Source organism: Mytilus californianus, unplaced genomic scaffold, assembly GCF_021869535.1.
Source record: "Mytilus californianus isolate M0D057914Y unplaced genomic scaffold, xbMytCali1.0.p SCAF_4, whole genome shotgun sequence".
NCBI lineage: Eukaryota > Metazoa > Mollusca > Bivalvia > Mytilida > Mytilidae > Mytilus > Mytilus californianus.
In genome coordinates this window covers 60598297-60614685 of record NW_026262690.1, presented here as the reverse complement: position 1 = coordinate 60614685, position 16389 = coordinate 60598297, and the positions used below count along the sequence as shown (strand labels likewise).

General features: G+C 34.1%; 1 protein-coding gene across 1 annotated transcript in view; it reads right to left on the bottom strand.

Moving 5' to 3' along the window:
• Positions 1 to 4151: 4151 nt before the first annotated feature.
• Positions 4152 to 16389, bottom strand: part of LOC127698572 (elongation factor 1-gamma-like) — a 43325-nt gene continuing 31087 nt past the window's right edge. The window contains exons 8-11 of the mRNA XM_052202082.1: positions 14670 to 14752; positions 7403 to 7575; positions 5129 to 5253; positions 4152 to 4380 (exon numbers count right to left, since the gene is read on the bottom strand). Of these exons, the coding sequence (XP_052058042.1) occupies positions 4228 to 4380; positions 5129 to 5253; positions 7403 to 7575; positions 14670 to 14752 (534 nt within the window). The 3' untranslated portion in view covers positions 4152 to 4227. The remainder of the gene's footprint in view (positions 4381 to 5128; positions 5254 to 7402; positions 7576 to 14669; positions 14753 to 16389) is intronic.

Sequence of the window (16389 nt, the reverse complement as noted above, 5' to 3'; positions counted from 1 at the left end):
CATTACTTTATACATAATTTAAAAGCAGTGTAAGGGAGATAATTTCAATGATGTATTTGATTTATCTCCCTTACACTGCTTTAAATTATGTTTTGTACTAAAGTATTTGTCCATTAACAAGGACAACCTTGTTTTTCCCCCTTTTTTGCCCCTAATTCCTAAACCGTTTGAGCCATAACCCCCCAAAGCAAATCCTAACCATCCCTTTGTGGTATGGAAACTTGTAGTATAATTTCAGAGAGATCCATACACCGTTCCACAGTTATTGTCTGGAAACTAGAAAATGCTCATTTTTGGCCCCTTTTTGGCCCCTAATTCCTTAACTGTTGGTACCATAACCCCCAAAATCAATCCCAACCTTCCTTTTGTGGTATTTAACCTTATGGTCAAATTTCAAAAAGATCCATTCACTTAAACTAAAGTTAGAGTGCGAAAACCAATATGTATTCGGACGACGACGACGCCGGACGACGACGACGACGCCAACGTCATACCAATATACGACCACAAAATTTTTTTGCGGTCGTATAAAAACAGCAAAATTTCCTTAAAATTACCAATTCAGGGGCAGCAACCCAACAACAGGTTGTCCGATTCATCTGAAAATTTCAGAGCAGATAGATCTTGACCTGATAAACAATTTTACCCCATGTCAGATTTGCTCTAAATGCTTTGGTTTCAGAGATATAAGCCAAAATCTACATTTTACCCCTATGTTCTATTTTTAGCCATGGCGGCCATCTTGGTTGGTTGGCCGGGTCACCGGACACATTTTTTAAACTAGATACCCCAATGATGATTGTGGCCAAGTTTGGCCCAGTAGTTTCAGAGTAGAAGATTTTTGTAAAAGTTTACGGACGACGGACGACAAGTGATGAGAAAAGCTCACTTAACCTTTCAGGTCAGGTGAGCTAAAAAAGGAGAGTAGGGGTTACCCCAGGGGACTTCCCCTAAATTTAATTTGCTTTAATTTATTGTCCCATACAAGTACATATATGGTTTAAGGGTGGGGATCTCAACCGTTTACAAGTTTTCAAAAAGAAGGGGGTAGGGTTTACCCCCGTGGACTTGCCCTAGAATACAAGAATATAAATGGTTTCTGGGTGGGAATCGTGACCGTTTACAAGTTATCAAAAAAAAGGGGGGTAGGGGTTACCCCAATGGACTTCCCCTATATTTCAATCAGAAAACAGAAAATTTTCAAATAAATCTGTCACTCCAATGATTATCATATGCTAAAATATTTCAAAGATCTAATCAATAATGAAAATAAATCATTATCATATGCTGAGATATTTATAATATCTAATTGAACAGAACTATGGTTGTTTAACATAGTACTCTAACATAATTAATAATGTAATAATCTTCAAAATGTCTAATGATATAGCTTATAATCATTACCACTTAGGAAATAGATAATTTTCAAATAAATCTGTCACTCCAATTTTTATTCTGAGATAAGACAAATTATAAAAAGATAAAAACAGTAAAATATTTTAAAATTCTACTTTTGGATATTAAAAATGGCGATAACTCACAAAGGAGATATACTAATATCTTGAAAATTAATAGAGACCTTCATTAAGTCCCAGGAAACAACATATTTAAATTTGAAAAAAATTTGTTAAGCGTTTTCATGTTATTGAGCCAACCAGCCGCCCGCCGTATATAACCATTTTAATAACCGATATTTCCTTCGAAATTCCGGTTAAAAAGTGTTTCTCACAATTAGGTGCTAACAATTACCCCAGCTGTTGTCATAACAGCATCACACGATTTGGATGGTAATAACTTTTATAACAATGCATTTGCTTCTTACAAACAAGTGAACAACCTTTCAATCACACAATGAGCCAACATATTTTACCAGGTGATCAGTTTGTAGAGATGAATTTAAACTGCAATTTTTCATTCATGAAACAAAATCTGGACATGCGCTTGAAAAAACCCAAAAGCAAAGAACATCACTTTTATATATATAAATCCCCCCCCCCCCTTTTTATCATAGCAATTAAAACAATTTGGTGTATCAAATTTTCTTTCAGAATCAATTAACACTATTTACCTTCCAGCGCATGTTTATTTACATTCTTTTAATCACGAGTTTTCCCTCGCATTTGCGCAGTATGGTTGTCGAAGTACTATCAAGAGGTCTCGTGGTTAAGGTCACTGCTTACTGAAAAGCTATCGGCGAATTAGAGTACAGAAACAATTATTCAACAGCAGCAAATTTCTTAAAGATTTTGATGAGATAAAGGGGAGTTCATGTACACTTTTTATAGTAAAACTTGAGCCATTCAAGTATGTAAAACATACTCAACTTCTTTTTTAATTTGAAGTATCATATGACTTTAAAAGTATATTTTTAATCAGAATAAAATGCTCCGCTGGGGCGCAGCTTGATACGACTGCAGAGGTCGAACCCTGAACAGTTGGGGCAAGTATGGACACAACATTCAAGCTTGATACAGCAGTGAATTTGGATTGTAATTAAATATTTGACACAGCATAGGTTTCTGACACAGAATGAAAGTGGACTAAGAACTTAAAAGTTTTCAATTTACCTATTCAAACCATATCATTATTATTTGCTTTTATATATAAATCAGAAATAACCAATTTAAAATGGAAAATTCTAAAGAAAAAAAAGGAAAAAAAAATCCCCCCCCCCCCCCCAAATTTTTTGAACCCCCTTATGATTCATCACTTCAAAACTCAATCCCAGCCTTCCCTTTGTGGTATTGTACCTTGCAGTACAATTTCAGAGAGATCCATACACTTGAACAAAAGTTATTGTCTGGAAACTAGAAAAATGCTTGTTTTTTGGCCCCAAATTCCTAAACGTTTAGGGCAATTACCCCCAAACTCAAACCCAGCTTTCCCTTTGTGATATGAAACCTTGCAGTACAATTTCAGAAAGATCCATACACTTACACACAAGTTATTGTCCTGAAACTAGAAAAATACTTGTTTTTTGCCCTTTTATGGCCCCGAATTCCTAAAATTTTGAGGGAATTACCCCCAAAATCAATCCCAGCCTTCCCTTTGTGGTATGGTACCTTGCAGTACAATTTCAGAGAGATCCATACACTTGAACACAAGTTATTGTCTGGAAACTAGAAAATGCTTATTTTTAGCCCCTTCTTCCCAAGCTTTTTGGTCAATTACCCCCAAACTCAATTCCAGCTTTCCCTTTGTGATATGGAACCTTGTAGTACAATTTCATAAATCCATACACTTACACACAAGTTATTGTCATGAAACTAGAAAAATGCTTGTTTTTTGCCCCTTTTTGGCCCCTAATCCTAAAATTTGGAGGGAATTACCCCCAAAATCAATCCCAGCATTCCCTTTGTGATACGGAACCTTGTGATACAATGTCAGAGAGATCCATACACTTACACACAAGTTTTTGTCATGAAACTAGAAAAATGCTTGTTTTTTGCCCCTTTTTGGCCCCTAATTCCTAAAATTTGGAGGCAATTACCCCCAAAATCAATCCCAGCATTCCCTTTGTGATATGGAACCTTGTGGTACAATGTCAGAGAGATCCATACACTTACACACAAGTTATGTCTGGAAGTTACAAAAATGCTTATTTTTGGCCCCTTATTCCTTAGCTGTTGGTACCATAACCCCCAAAATCAATCCCCACCTTCCTTTTGTGGTATTGAACCTTATGGTAAAATTTCATTGAGATCCATTCACTTAAACTAAAGTTAGAAAGCGAAAACTAATGTGTCTTCGGACGACGACGACGCCAACGTCAACGTCATACCAATATACGACCACAAATTTTTTTTTGCGGTCGTATAAAAATTTGGAAATTCTGAAAATTCACACATGTAAACAGCTCTTGCTATTTGAGGGAGGGTTAATGCACTATAGCTCACAACTAGGAGTTGGTTTAAAAGAAAAAGAAGGTAGATAATTTTGCCAGGCATTGACTTACATTTAACCCAGATAAGCTATTTTTAGTCATAGTTTGATGACACAAGTAGAAAGTAAACAGATGCTTGGATAAAAGTAATGTCAAAAGCCTCCTGGCTCATTAGGACATGCAAGTTCATAAAATGTTAAGGACAGACTGGATAAGTAAAATCCAGGTGAGGTGAGAACGATAAAATCATAAAAACAAACAACAAATGTTTTTTTTTTATATATTTTCTTTTCTTTTAATCACATTCACCAGCACTAGTTTTTTAATAAATAAGTTGTCTCCTTTCACTTGAAGATTTTTCCTTGATTGAATTTTTTACCATCAAAATCTCCCTCCCAATTCCAATATTCTTCTACCATTTTCTTTGTTTCTGCAGTAGTTGGGTCCAGTTTTTTCCATTCATATGACTCATAGTCAACCTGCCAGTTGGGATTCAGCTGTAATTATATACATTGTGTATTGAAATTTAGATGTAAATAAGAATGGTTTCTTTATAATAACATTTTTTTCTGTTGCCACTTACTTTTATTAACTTGTTATTTTTACTTTTTACTAAGAAAATTTTCAGATTCCTATCTGACAATGCATAACAAACATCAGTGATCTATCAGATTTAAAAAATTTAAATGAGAATTTCGACACAAGTCTCAATTCTCAATTATAATTAATGCAAATATAGATATCTATATTTAGGCGGAGATCGTGTTCTATGCTGGCTGTCTAACTGAATATCAGAAACAGTCATATATAGTTGCAATTATTTTTCAGAATTTGAAATTTGCTGAAAAATTACTATCGACTGGAATTTAGAATGAAGGGGATATTAATTGATGTTATTTTCCTTCAATTTGTGAAGTATAGACAAACATTTAATTACGATTATTGTAGTTTTGACATTGATTTCTGACATTCGATCAACAATACTAGATGTATTAGAATGGAACAATAACAGATTGCATAGTTAACAATTTTTTGTGCAAGTTTGCAACTTTCACCAATCACGTGAATTCCATGTGAGTTATACTGAATAAAAAATAAAGATTACTGAACTGGCTCTCTAGTGATTTATCACATACCAAGAAAGAAACTTAATTGACTTCACAACTGAATATCCCCTCCCCATTTATACAAACAAAATAGGGGAAATTGTATCGCAATTGCTTTCTTATTACAATTCAGCCCTACCTCAAATGCTAATTTGGGTCCTCTCCAAAACCATACACCTGATATACTGTTTTTGTTATCTTCTCCAAATATACACATACTACCAAAAGCATTCTTCCTCAATTTTTCAACTCGTTGAAAAAATCCTGTAAAAATAGAATAGAAAATTTTATTTTAAGTCAGGTTTACATGAACATTTGATTACAAACATAAGCTCTTTGTGATTTTTGCTGACATGTAATAATGCACAATTCTAAGTTTGAATAATCAATATAAAATAATCTGCAAATTATTCCTTGGTAAAATATGATTATAACAACTCTACATTTTGCATTGTAGAATGGTAAACTTAGCATCAAATTCCCCTTTTTGCAAAAACCTTTCACTGAACTGGTGTAGCAATTACGGAGAAATGACAGTAAAGAAAGCAAGTTTTTATAAATGTTTTGTCTAGTTTCTTTATTAAGGACAGTCATGCATAAAAACCCATTCTGTAAATTTATGATATAAGGTGTGTTAACCAGAATCCCCAAAAAATATCAAAGCATATAATTTGCCTCAGACATTTCTTTTACAGGAAAACTGATGATGTTTAAAATTACATTCATATTCAGTAATAATAATAATTCTTCATCAAAAGGGTTAAAGAGTTAGATATAAAAACAAATCTTCCCCAGGCTTTCATACAATACATTGAAATATAACAAACAAAGAAGTACAAAACAAACCCACATACAAAAACTTAAATGAATGTTTAAAACAGGTAAAAATGATAAATTCATAGAGTTGACTTAATTTAAATTACCTCAACAACATATAAAGTTCAAGTGTGTGACAAAGTATAACATATAAAGTTCAAGTGTGTGACAAAGTATGATAAAATGTTATTTAAACTGATTTGTACCAGACTGACAAGCTTAACTTTTTTTGAATGTGCTCCTTCACAAAGTAACCAAATGTAGGGAGACATGTTACCCTACCTCAATATATTATTCTGACATATAAAATGTCAGTTGCCGAGATGAAAAGCAATTCTTGCTGTTTTAATTTTACAATATCCTGGTATCCTATAAAATTATTCATAAATGATATGGAAACATGTATCGTAAATCAGGTGATAAAATCAATCAGAATAAGTTTCTGAACAAAAGTAATCAGTGTTAGTCAGATTATTAATGTAAATGTAGATTTAAATTAATTAGTAATATTTGCTTGTAAAACCACTTAAACAATAGACAATGGTGGATGAACTTTTAAAAAATGAGACTCACTACTGACAAGATTACCGCTAATAAATGAATCTTTCGATATGATTTGATCTGCATAGCAGATACAATGTGGAAATAAAATTTATAAAATTCTAAAGGGAGCTTACATCAACAGATATAAACAATTCACCAAAGTTTCATGAGAACTGCTGAAAGCATTTTTTAGTTATTGTCCGAAAACTGGAAAATCCCCCTTTTTTTATGAATAAAACCCTGCAACTCAGAATCGCTATATCTAAAATTTATAAAAATCCAATAGCGAGCTCATGTCAATAGATATAAACAATTCACCAAAATTTCTTGCAAGTTGGTGAAAGCATTCTTGAGTTATTGTCGGAAAACTGGAAAATTCCCCCCTTTTTTAATGAATAAAACCCCAAATCTGGGAAACCATAAATCTGAAATTTATAAAAAAACGAAAGGGAGCTCACGTCAATAGATATAAACAATTCACCAAAGTTTCATGCATATTGGTTAAAGGTTTTTTGAGTTAATGTCCGACATGTTGATGACGGACGGACAGACAGATGGTCAACGGTATACCATAATACGTCCCGTAAACGGGCATATAAAAACTGATTGACAGGTGTCATTTACCTATAAACTGCAAAGAGCTTTGTTTATTTAACAATATTCATTATATCTGCTTGCTTCAGATGTCTTCTGTGTTAATGAGACTATCATGAGTTAAAGTTTTGATTTCTTACATTGCCTTTCATTTAGAAATAAAGTTAGGATTTGCAGTATAGATCTGTCATCTGTAAAACTGATTTATAAATAAGACCTATCGGAATAAGTTCATATATGTCCTCATCCTATTCATAGGTTTTCCTTGAAATATTCACAGTAGTTATATTTTTCGCATTTCAACGCTTACCATGAAAATAAAACTGCCTCACAAGTTTCCTTGTTTAAAGTATACCAGTTCTGATAGCACATGAAATTTGCTCTCAAGTTCAATAGCCTTTTTTAGCAAAATTATACATATATACAAAGTTTTTAAGCAAGAACTTTAGATTCCTCTTACCTCCTATTAAATTGCAGGTCATAAAAATTTTGCTCAGTTCTGAATTATACTTGTATTCACAATACCAAATAGAATAATTGTCTTTTTCAAAATTGTTCCAAAAATATGGAAGTGCCTCTGTTAATGTGTCCTTATTGGAATATTCACGTTTAAATTCATCCATGTTGAATTTTCTGAAAAAGAAAATGCTTCAATTATCACAAACAATTTTTAATTTAACTGTGAAGATTTACGCTCATATTGACTCAGTGTGTGTGGTTTTTTGCAAAGACTGTTTGAGCTTGACTAAAACCATTGTCAGGACAAAGTATTCACCATAAATTGGTAAGAGAAAAATTTTGAACTTGTGTGTTTACAAGAACTACGAGAGTTTAAATAAAGTTTCATGGAGACTGCACACGCTGAAATGTCTCACCTGCTTTACTTACCATGATTGAATTTATGTAGAAAGTGTGTAATATGAAGGTTTTACTAAATTGTTTCGAATTAAATGAAAGGACAGAGTTCCAATGTCCCCCGTGTTGCACAATTTTATCTATCCAAGGTACAAGAGCAATAACTAATAATACACTTTTTTTTTGTTCTTTAAAAACATTTTATAAATATCTTAAAAGAAATGAAGGCTTCAGAGCAAATGCAATGCGATATCCGTTATAATCAATATTTCCAAGGGGCATAATTAGTTGAAAATATATAAGCTTTTATTTTTCGAAAGTGTCAAAGACATTGCTGATGTAAACCTATGATATAAGTTTCATATATTCTGGCAAGAATTGTACACATGAGAGCGCTAATCATGCAATTTCCCATATAATTGATGTTTCCAAGGGGCATGACTTTTTGAAAAAAGTAATTGTTCGGCACTGATTTTCAAATGCTGATATAAACGTATGATACAAGTTTCATAAAATTCTGGCAAGAATTGTACACATGGGAGCGCTAACCATGCATTTTTCCATATAATTAATGTTTCCTAGGGGCATTCATCTTTTAAAAATAAATGTGGATAGTGTCCACATGTGGACACAGATGATGCGCCTGCTTGCAAATCATATAGTTATAAAGGGACATAACTGGAGAACGGTAAAAGTGACACTACCCAAATTTGAACTTGATCTGAGTTTTGTGGTAATAAGCATTGTAAGTCTCATAACATTTGGTTGAGGCTAACTTAAGTACAGAACAGAAACTAAAAATTCAGCAATTTTTCTTTTGTAAACACGCATAACTCTAGAACGGTTGTGTACAAGTTTTATAACATTTGGTTGAGACAAACTAGAGTTAAAGAACGGAAACGAAAAATTCAGCAATTTTTCCATTTATAAAGGGGCATAACTCTAGAACGGTTAAAGTGACGCCACCAAAATTCAAACTTGATCTGTGTTTTGTGGTAATAAGCATTGTGTATAAGTTTCATAACCTTTGGTTGGAGCAAACTAAAATTAGAGAACGGGGAAACTAAAAATTTTGCAATTTTTCCATTTGTAAAGGGGTATTACTCTAGAACGGTTAAAGTAACCCAACCAAAATTCAAACTTGATCTGTGTTTTGTGATAATTAGCATTGTGTATAAGTTTCATAACATTTGGTTGAGGCAAACTCAAGTTAGAGAACGGAAACTAATTTTGGGACGTACGTACGTACAGACGGACAAGGGTAAAAATTAATGCCCCCACTGCTACGGCTGGGGCATAAAAATTGATCGGCACTGATTTTTAATTTGTCCAAGACATTGCCGATATAAACCTATGATATAAGTTTCATAAAATTCTGTTAGAATTGTACAAATGAGAGCGCTAACAATGCAATTTTCCATATAATTAATGTTTCCAAGGGGCATAACTCTTTTAAAAATAATTGATTGGCACCAATTTTCAAACTCGTCCAAGACACTGCTGATAAACACCTATGATTTAAGTTAAATAAAAATCTAGCAAGAATTGAACAAGTGAGAGCGCTAACAAGACCGTACAGACGGACACCCGCCCGTCCCTATTTCTATGTCCCCCGCAACGTGTTGCGTGGGGGACAATAACCATTATCAATGATCAATGAAAATGAGGTCAAGGTCAGATGAACCATGCCCAACAACATGTGCACCATGCAATAATTCCATACACCAAATACAGTTGACATATTGCTTCAAGTATCTAAAAATAAAATGCTCCACAGGGCGCAGCTTGATACGACCGCAGAGGTCGAACCCTGAACAGTTGGGGCAAGTATGGACACAACATTCAAGCTTGATACAGCTTTGCATTTGGATTGTGATTAAATATTTGACACAGCATAGGTTTCTGACACAGAATGAATGTGGTCTAAGAACTTTAAAATTTTAAATTGGACATTCACCTATTATGGTCCAATATCCAAAATCTAAATACATGGTTAGATTCAGCATATCAAAGAACCCCAAGAATTCAATTTTTGATGAAATCAAACAAAGTTTAATTTTGGACCCTTTTGACCTCAATGTGGACAAAGTTGATAACGGGGCCCAAAAATCAAAAATCAAAATACATGGTTAGATTCAGCATATCAAAGAACCCCATATATTCAATTTTTGTTGAAATCAAACAAAGTTTAATTTTGGACCACAATTTGGACCAACTTGAAAACTGGGCCCATAATCAAAAATCTAAATACATGTTTAGATTCAGAATATCAAAGAACCCTAAGAATTCAATTTTGTTAAAATCAAACTAAGTTTAATTTTGGACCCTTTGGACCTTAATGTAGACCAATTTGAAAACTGAACCAAAAATTAAGAATCTAAATACTTGGTTAGATTCGGCATATTAAAGAGCCCCAAGAAGTCAAGAATAAAACCCCATTGAAATTGGTCAAGAAATAAGCAATTTATACGAAGTATCTTCTTTTGCACAATACTGTGCAATTAAATATTTTTTGCTATTGCGCAATACTGTACAATTGACAATTTCTTGCTATTGCGCAATATTGTGCTATTGGATATTTCTTGCTATTGCGCAATACTGTGCAATTGAAGATTTCTTGCTATTGCGCAATACTGTGCAATTGAAGATTTCTTGCTATTGTGCAATACTGTGCAATTGAAAATTTCTTGCTATTGCACAATACTTATTATATAATAATTTACACATCCTGTTTGGTGTGTATCTCCTACCATATCATTATTATTTGCTTTTAAATATAAATCAGAAATAACCAACTTAAAATGGAAAATTTTAAAAGAAAAAAAAAAGGAAAAAAAGAAAAAAAAGGAAAAAAAAAAAATCCCCCCCCCCCAAATTTTTTGAACCCCCTTATGATTCATCACCCCCAAACTCAATCCCAGCCTTCCCTTTGTGGAATGATACCTTGCAGTACAATTTCAGAGAGATCCATACACTTGAACAAAAGTAATTGTCTGGAAACTAGAACTAGAGGCTCTCAAGAGCCTGTGTCGCTCACCTGACTCTACTTTGGTTTTAGAAATCATGTAATGATAGATAAAAATCATAACAGATACCCAAGTAATGATTGAGGCCAAATATTGATTAATATTGGTCCCGTTATTTAATAAAATATCCTGGTGGCCATCTTGAACAGTAAATCGGCAACAAAGTAGCAACACTTGGTCAGCACTTCATAAGGAACATTCATGCCATTTTTGGTTTCATTCCATTCAGTGGTTCTCTAAAAGAAGACATTTGTATGTATTTCCCATAGGTCCTTTGTTAAACTAAGTCCCCTGCTGTCGGCCATCTTGGATGATGGACAGACTGCAAAGTAACAACACTTGGTCAGCACCTCATAAGGAACATTCATGCCATGTTTGGTTTCATTCCATTCAGTGGTTCTCTAAAAGAAGACATTTGTATGTATTTCCCATAGGGTCCTATGTTAAACTAAGCCCCCCGCTGGCGGCCATCTTGGATGATAGATCGGCTACAAAGTAACAACACTTGGTCAGCACCTCATAAGGAACATTCATGCCATGTTTGGTTTCATTCCATTCAGTGGTTCTCTAAAAGAAGACATTTGTATGTATTTCCCATAGGGTCCTATGTTAAACTAAGTCCCCCCGCTGGCGGCCATCTTGGATGATGGACTGACTGCAAAGTAACAAAACTTGGTCAGCATCTCATAAGGAACATTCATGCCATGTTTGGTTCCATTCAATTCAGTGGTTCTCTAAAAGAAGACATTTTTATGTATTTCCCATAGGGTCCTATGTTAAACTAAGTCCCCCGCTGGCGGCCATCTTGGATGATGGATCGGCTACAAAGTAACAACACTTGGTCAGCACCTCATAAGGAACATTCATGCCATGTTTGGTTTCATTTCATTCAGTGGTTCTCTAAAAGAAGACATTTGTATGTATTTCCCATAGGGTCCTATGTTAAACTAAGTTCCCCAATGGCGGCCATCTTGGATGATGGATCGGCTACAAAGTAACAACACATGGTCAGCACCTCATAAGGAACATTCATGCCATGTTTGGTTTATTCCATTCAGTGGTTCTCTAAAAGAAGTCATTTGTATGCATTTCCCATAGGGTCCTATGTTAAACTAAGTCCCCCGCTGGCGGCCATCTTGCATGATGGATCGGCTACAAAGTAACAACACTTGGTGAGCACCTCATAAGGAACATTCATGCCATGTTTGGTTTCATTCCATTCAGTGGTTCTCTAAAAGAAGTCATTTGTATGCATTTCCCATAGGGTCCTATGTTAAACTAAGTCCCCCGCTGGCGGCCATCTTGGATGATGGATCGGCTACAAAGTAACAACACTTGGTCAGCATCTCATAAGGAACATTCATGCCATGTTTGGTTTCATTCCATTCAGTAGTTCTCTAGAAGAAGTTCAAAATATAAAAAGTTAACGCCGACGACGGACGCCAAGTGATGAGAAAAGCTCACTTGGCCCTTCGGGCCAGGTGAGCTAAAAATGTGTTTTTTGGCCCCTTTTTGGCCCCAAATTCCTAAACGTTTAGGGAAATTACCCCCAAACTCAAACCCAGCTTTCCCTTTGTGATATGAAACCTTGTAGTACAATTTCAGAAAGATCCATACACTTACACACAAGTTATTGTCCTGAAACTAGAAAAATGCTTGTTTTTTGCCCCTTTTTGGCCCCTAATTCCTAAAATATTGAGGCAATTACCCCCATCATCAATCCCAGCCTTCCCTTTGTGGTATGGTACCTTGCAGTACAATTTCAGAGAGATCCATACACTTGAACACAAGTTATTGTCTGGAAACTAGAAAAATGCTTATTTTTGGCCCCTTTTTGGCCCCAAATTCCTAAATGTTTCGGCAATTACCCCCAAACTCAATTCCAGCTTTCCCTTTGTGATATGGAACCTTGTAGTACAATTTCAGAAAGATCCATACACTTGCACACAAGTTATTGTCATGAAACTAGAAAAATGCTTGTTTTTTTGCCCCTTTTTTTGCCCCTAATTCCTAAAATTTTGGGGCAATTACCCCCAAAATCAATCCCAGCATTCCTTTTGTGATATGGATCCTTGTGGTACAATGTCAGAGAGATCCATACACTAACACACAAGTTATGTCTGGAAGTTACAAAAATGCTTTTTTTTGGCCCCTAATTCCTTTACTGTTGGTACCATAACCCCCAAAATCAATCCCAACCTTCCTTTTGTGGTATTGAACCTTGTGGTAAAATTTCATAGAGATCCATTCACTTAAACTAAAGTTAGAGTGCGAAAACCAATGTGTCTTCAGACGACGCCTGACGACGCCAGACCACGACGACGACGCCGCCAACGTCATACCAATATACGACCACAAAATTTTTTTTGCAGTCGTATAAAAATAACCATGAAAACTTTAACATTGACCAATGAACTATGAAAATGCAGTGAGATGAATCCTGCCAGACAGACATAATTATACACCTGACAATCATTCTATACAGCAAATAATGTTGACCTATTGCTTATAGTATCTGACAAATAGATCAAATCAGAAAAAAATTAACATAGACCAATAAACCATAAAAATGAGGTCAAGGTCAGAAGAGACCTGCCAGTGGGACATACACATGTCACAATCATTCCATACAACAAATATAGTTAACCTATTGCTTTGAGATACTGACTTGACCATGTAAATTTAACCTACATCACTGATCCAAGAAATAAGGTCCAAGGTCAATTGAACCCTGAGACATGAAGACCTTGCAAGGAGCCCATATACCAAATATAGTGATCATAGTAAGTGAGAAATTCACATGACTGTCGCCAAACCATGAAACTGAGGTCAATGACAATAGACTTATGACAGATGGAAACTTCATAACACAAGGCATCTTCATACAAGGTATGAAGCATCCACGTCTTCTACCTTCTCAAATATAAAGCTTTGAATCAATAGTTAACACAGTCACCGCATTGTAATCCCTATGTCTCGCAAGACAAAAACTGTCTAGGTTCATGGAATATGCACAAGATCAAATTCCTCAACCAATTCTATATCTATGCTTTACCATTTAATTTGAAATTGTGACTAAATACTTCAAAAATATCAAAAGTGCATTACAACACCAACAATAAAACAACTTCACAAAACTGATTAAAAGCATTTTAATTTGTGACTAAAACTTCAAAATATTAGAACAAAACCAAAACTTAAAGGCGCATTAGCTGCCAAATTCATATTTGATTTATAACATACTACTACATATATCCAAATTGCAAAAAGTCTAAAATAAACAATTAACAATCCATGGACTTGATAATATGTATCAACATTTCATGTGTATTTTTGTCTAGACGTCATCTAATTAACCATGAGATAACCAGATATAAACATAAATATAAATATAAACAGAAACGTCCACATGCAATTGGATTTTTCTAGGTCGGTTTGATTTCATATTGTAGGTTAAAAAGTATGTTTATCGAATCAACCAAATGATTCATCCTTGTTTCTCTTTCAATGTTGACATTCTTTTCCTTTTAATAGCTGAATACATGCGTAACCGAACTCGGGGTTAAATTAAAACTCACATGAATACGGATTCAATGAGGTCGAATTATTCACTTGCAAGTGAATAATTCATCAGTGATGTTTCTTATCTTATTTTGACAAAATTGAACCAAATTGGCTGCTAAAAGCAAAATAGTATTTCACTATCACTTTTATTAATGATAAAGCAAAAAAAAAATCATATTTTAATTTTTATTATATCTCGTGGCTAATGCCCCTTTAATTTGAAACTATTTTAGGTGTGTTTTTTATTAAAGGAAAGAGGAAAAGAATATGTAATATTTTTACCCTCTTGGAAATGCAGCAAATGGATCTTTTTCCTCTTTCTCTTTAGGTGCATCATCGTCTTCATCATCATCTTCATCCTTTTTCTGCAAAAAACATATTTAGAACATAAATCTACTAAATTCTTTTAATATTCTTTTAATATTCTTCTAATGTATAGATCAAGAGTTTATTTTACAAGTGTTTGATATTTTAAAAAGCCTGAAGTTTCGGTCCCATCACAAGTTTGTTGTGATATTTTGACATGCTGTCTGAATGAATAATTTTACATTAAATATCTTCATAATTGTTCACGTCCAATTAAACAAGCATTCTTAGAGTATTGCATGGCAATACATAGTCCCTTACTTGTTAAAAAATCATTGTACTGGAACAAAATGCTAACTTAATCTATAAGTTGTCATGGTGTAAACTATATAACAAATATCAAGTCAATATCTTCAAGCATGACGAAAAAAAGTGTGGAAAACTGATTATTTGAGTGAATTTTCTAAGTCCACAAGGACCATATAACTGCACAAAATCATCCGACAGAACAAAATCCAAAATTGATCAGTAACTTGTCATGATAAAAATATATAACAATTATCAAATCAATATCTTCAACCATGATGAAAAAAAGTACGGAAAACTGATTATTCGAGTGAATTTTCTAAGTCCAAAGACCATTACTCTGCATAAAATCATCAGACCTGAACAAAATTCAATTATGATCTGTAACTTGGCATGATAAAACAATATACCAAATATCAAATCAATATCTTCAAGCATGAAGAAAAAAAGTGTGGAAAACTGATTTGCCAGACTGACGGATGGACAGACAGACAGACAGAGTGTAGGGGGCTAAAAAATAAAATTATTTATCTTATTCTTTAGATTATGGAGATGTCAAATATCATATTTATCCTCCTTGGTAAAAAAATAACGAGATTTTACATATGTATGGACTAACATACGAATTTCTTGAATACAATGATATTTCCTTATAATTAGTAATAAACTGCTTCGCTGAGCGCAGCTGGATACGCCCACAGAGGTCCAACCCTAAACAGTTGGGGCAAAAATGGACACAATATTCAAGCTTGATACATGTCTGAATTTGGATTGTATTAAATATTTGACATATTATAGGTTTCTGAATAAATGTAGTCAAAGAACTTGAAATTGGTTATATGAATTGAATTTATATTCAACAAGTAAAATTGTGAGCTACTGCTCACTGATGATACCCCCGCCGAAACATTTCGGTAAACAGGAAGTTGTTGAGTGATGAATCTAAAAATGCATCACACAGTATAGCTGACTTATATAAACCCTGAAACCAAATTTCAGAAATCCTTGTCAAGTAGTTCCTGAGAAAAATGCGATGAAAATATTCATGGGACAGACAGACTGACTGACAGATGGACTGATGGAAGGACAGACAGAGGTTAAACAGTATACCCCCACTTTTTTAAAGCGGGGGTATAATTAAATATTTCTTGCTGTTGTGCAATACACTGTGCCATTGCGCAATACTTAGTAAATCTGTTGTCAGACTATAAAAATTAAAGCTCAATTAATTCTCAATGTCATATTAGAAATTTATGAAAATGTAAAGGGAGCTTACATCAATAGATATAAACAATTCACCAAAGTTTCATGAGAATTGCTGACAGCATTTTTGATTTTTTGTCTGAAACTGGAAAATCCCCCTTTTTTTATGAATAAAACCCTGTAACTC